The sequence below is a fragment of the Haliaeetus leucocephalus genome, unplaced genomic scaffold, assembly GCF_000737465.1.
Source record: "Haliaeetus leucocephalus isolate CR32 unplaced genomic scaffold, Haliaeetus_leucocephalus-4.0 Scaffold140, whole genome shotgun sequence".
NCBI lineage: Eukaryota > Metazoa > Chordata > Aves > Accipitriformes > Accipitridae > Haliaeetus > Haliaeetus leucocephalus.
Genome location: NW_010972576.1, coordinates 5,322,600 through 5,323,712, shown reverse-complemented (window position 1 = coordinate 5,323,712; position 1,113 = coordinate 5,322,600). Strand labels below are relative to the sequence as shown.

Here is a 1,113-nt window from a genome sequence, read left to right as displayed (position 1 = left end):
GCCGCCGCGCTCCCGCCGCCGCCGCCCTTCTCCTCCGCGCCCTCGTCGGCGTCCGAGACGGAGACGCGGGCCACGTAGTCGCCGGGCCGCGCCCCCTCGGAGACCCGCGGGCCGCCGCTCTCGGTGAGGTAGAGCAGGCGGATGGCGGGGCGGTTGTCGTTCACGTCCAGCACGGCCACGGAGACGAGGGCGCTGGAGACCTCGGGCTGGGCGCCGCCGTCCCGCGCCTCCACGACCAGGCGGTGCAGGGCCCGCGCCTCGCGGTCCAGCCGGCGGCGGAGGCGCAGCACGCCGCTGCGCTCCTCCACCGCGAAGTAGCCGTCGGGGTCGCTCTGCCGGCGGTTGATGGCGTAGCGCACCTCGCCGTTGGCGCCCAGGTCCGGGTCGGTGGCCCGCAGGCGGCAGACGGCGGTGCCCGGCGGCGCGTCCTCCCGCAGCCGCGCCCGGTACTCGCCGCGGCTGAAGGCGGGCGCGTTGTCGTTCTCGTCCAGCACCCGCACCGACACCCGCAGGCGGCCGCGGCGCCGCGGGCTGCCGCCGTCCCACGCCTCCACCAGCAGCCGGTGCGCCTCCGCCCGCTCGCGGTCCAGCCGCCGCAGCAGCACCAGCTCCAGCGGCTCCGGCCGCCCGTAGCGCAGCTGGAAGAGCGGCGGCTCCCCCGCCGCGCCGCCCTCCTCCAGCAGCGCGTAGCCCTGCGTCCCGAAGCGGCCGGCGTCGGGGTCACGGGCGGCCGGCAGACGGAAGGCGGTGCCGGGCGGGCTCAGCTCGGAGACGTTGAGCTGCAGGCAGTCCCGCGGGAAGCGCGGCGGGTGGTCGTTCACGTCGGTGACCGCGATCTCCACCTGCACCACCTCGCCGCGCAGCGTGGCCGCCGCGAAGCTGTAGCGCGCCCGCCGCTCCCGGTCCAGCCGCCGCGCCGTGCGGATGATGCCCGTCTCCGCCTGGACGTGGAAGTCCGCCAGCACCGCCGACTCGCCGCTCCCCTCCGACAGCAGGAAGCCCCCCGGCGGCCCCGCGCCCGCCGGCAGCCCCGCGCGGATGTCCCCCACCAGCGTCTCGGCCGGCAGCCCCTCGTCCACCGCCAGGCTGAGGTTGTACACCGCCGCCGCGCCG

At 78.3% G+C, this 1,113-nt stretch overlaps 1 protein-coding gene across 1 annotated transcript in view; it reads right to left on the bottom strand.

The window, feature by feature from the left end:
* The window catches only part of LOC104827767 (protocadherin-16-like), a gene marked incomplete at its 5' end in the record, with an annotated part of 2,074 nt that extends 962 nt beyond the window's left edge, over positions 1-1,112 (bottom strand). Inside the window, one exon of the mRNA XM_010561016.1 lies at positions 11-1,112. Coding sequence (XP_010559318.1) covers positions 11-1,112 — 1,102 coding nt within the window. The remainder of the gene's footprint in view (positions 1-10) is intronic.
* Position 1,113: the final 1 nt, after the last annotated feature.